Genomic DNA, 999 nt, shown 5'->3' on the forward strand with positions numbered 1-999 from the left:
GGATGGGCACTTCGCTCTTGGCCGGGGCGCTGTCCCTGCGGGCCACCTCGGGGCGCTCGGCGTACTCGGACCCCGCACTGGACACCAGCGAGGTGGGTCGGGGCCCTGGTGCTTTGGTCAGGGTCATGAATCCATCCAGCCCATTCCCATTGAAGCTGGGAGTGTGGCTTAGAGGCTGGGTCTGAAAAAGCCACAGAAGACACGTCCCAACGCTGTTCCTGCTGGAAGCCCTTCTTGGGGTACTGAGGAGGGGCAGCGCCCTGCAGATCAGCACGGTGCCATGCACCAGCCCCCACACTTTGCAGGCTCCAGGGTGGAGGTGGGGTTTTGGAGGTTGGATGGAGCTGGCGTGCCTGCCCACCTCCCGGGCCCGGCATGGCTTAACCGAAGCCTTTTAGTTCGGAGGGTCCCATCTGGGCCTAGAGTCTGGTGTAGGCCTGATGGAGTCAACATTCCTCCCTTGTCCCGAAAACACAGGCACGTACCCACCCACGCATGTGCACACTCAGGCTCTCAGGCACAGGCACCATTAGGCCGGTGCTCACCTCTGCCAGTGCCTCCGGCGGCAGCGCCCCAGGCGCTGTGTTCTGCTTCTTGAGCCGGCGCAGCACCTCTAGGCGCTCGCGCTCCCGCTCCACGGCGCGCTGGGCCTCGCGCAGCCGCTCCAGGTCATGTTGGTAGGCCTGGCGCTGGCGCTCCAGCTCCTCGCGCTCCTGGTTCAGCCGCTCCTGCAGCCGCAGCAACTCACTCTCACGCTGCTGCAGCCGCGCCGAGGCCTGGTCCAGCTCCCGGCGCTGCTGCTCCCGCTCGCGCTCCCAGCGTTGCTGCTCCAGCCGCAGCTGGCCCTGCAGCTTCTGCACGCCTGCCAGCTCCTCTCGCTGCTTCTCAAAGTTGCGCTGCCGCTCCTGTTCCAGCAGCAGGTTCCCGCGTGTTGACTGCAGCCGGAACTGCTTCTCGCGCTCCTGGATGGCTGCTTTCTGAATTTCCACGTAGCTGTCC

At 65.6% G+C, this 999-nt stretch overlaps 1 protein-coding gene across 1 annotated transcript in view; it reads right to left on the reverse strand.

The window, feature by feature from the left end:
- ARHGEF18 (Rho/Rac guanine nucleotide exchange factor (GEF) 18) overlaps positions 1–999 on the reverse strand; it is a 65,992-nt gene that overhangs the window by 3,022 nt on the left and 61,971 nt on the right. Inside the window, exons 20-21 of the mRNA XM_010828489.1 lie at positions 546–983; positions 2–181 (exon numbers count right to left, since the gene is read on the reverse strand). Of these exons, the coding sequence (XP_010826791.1) occupies positions 2–181; positions 546–983 (618 nt within the window). The remainder of the gene's footprint in view (position 1; positions 182–545; positions 984–999) is intronic.

The sequence above is a fragment of the Bison bison genome, unplaced genomic scaffold (assembly GCF_000754665.1).
Source record: "Bison bison bison isolate TAMUID 2011002044 unplaced genomic scaffold, Bison_UMD1.0 scf7180017864492, whole genome shotgun sequence".
NCBI classification, from domain to species: Eukaryota; Metazoa; Chordata; class Mammalia; order Artiodactyla; family Bovidae; genus Bison; species Bison bison.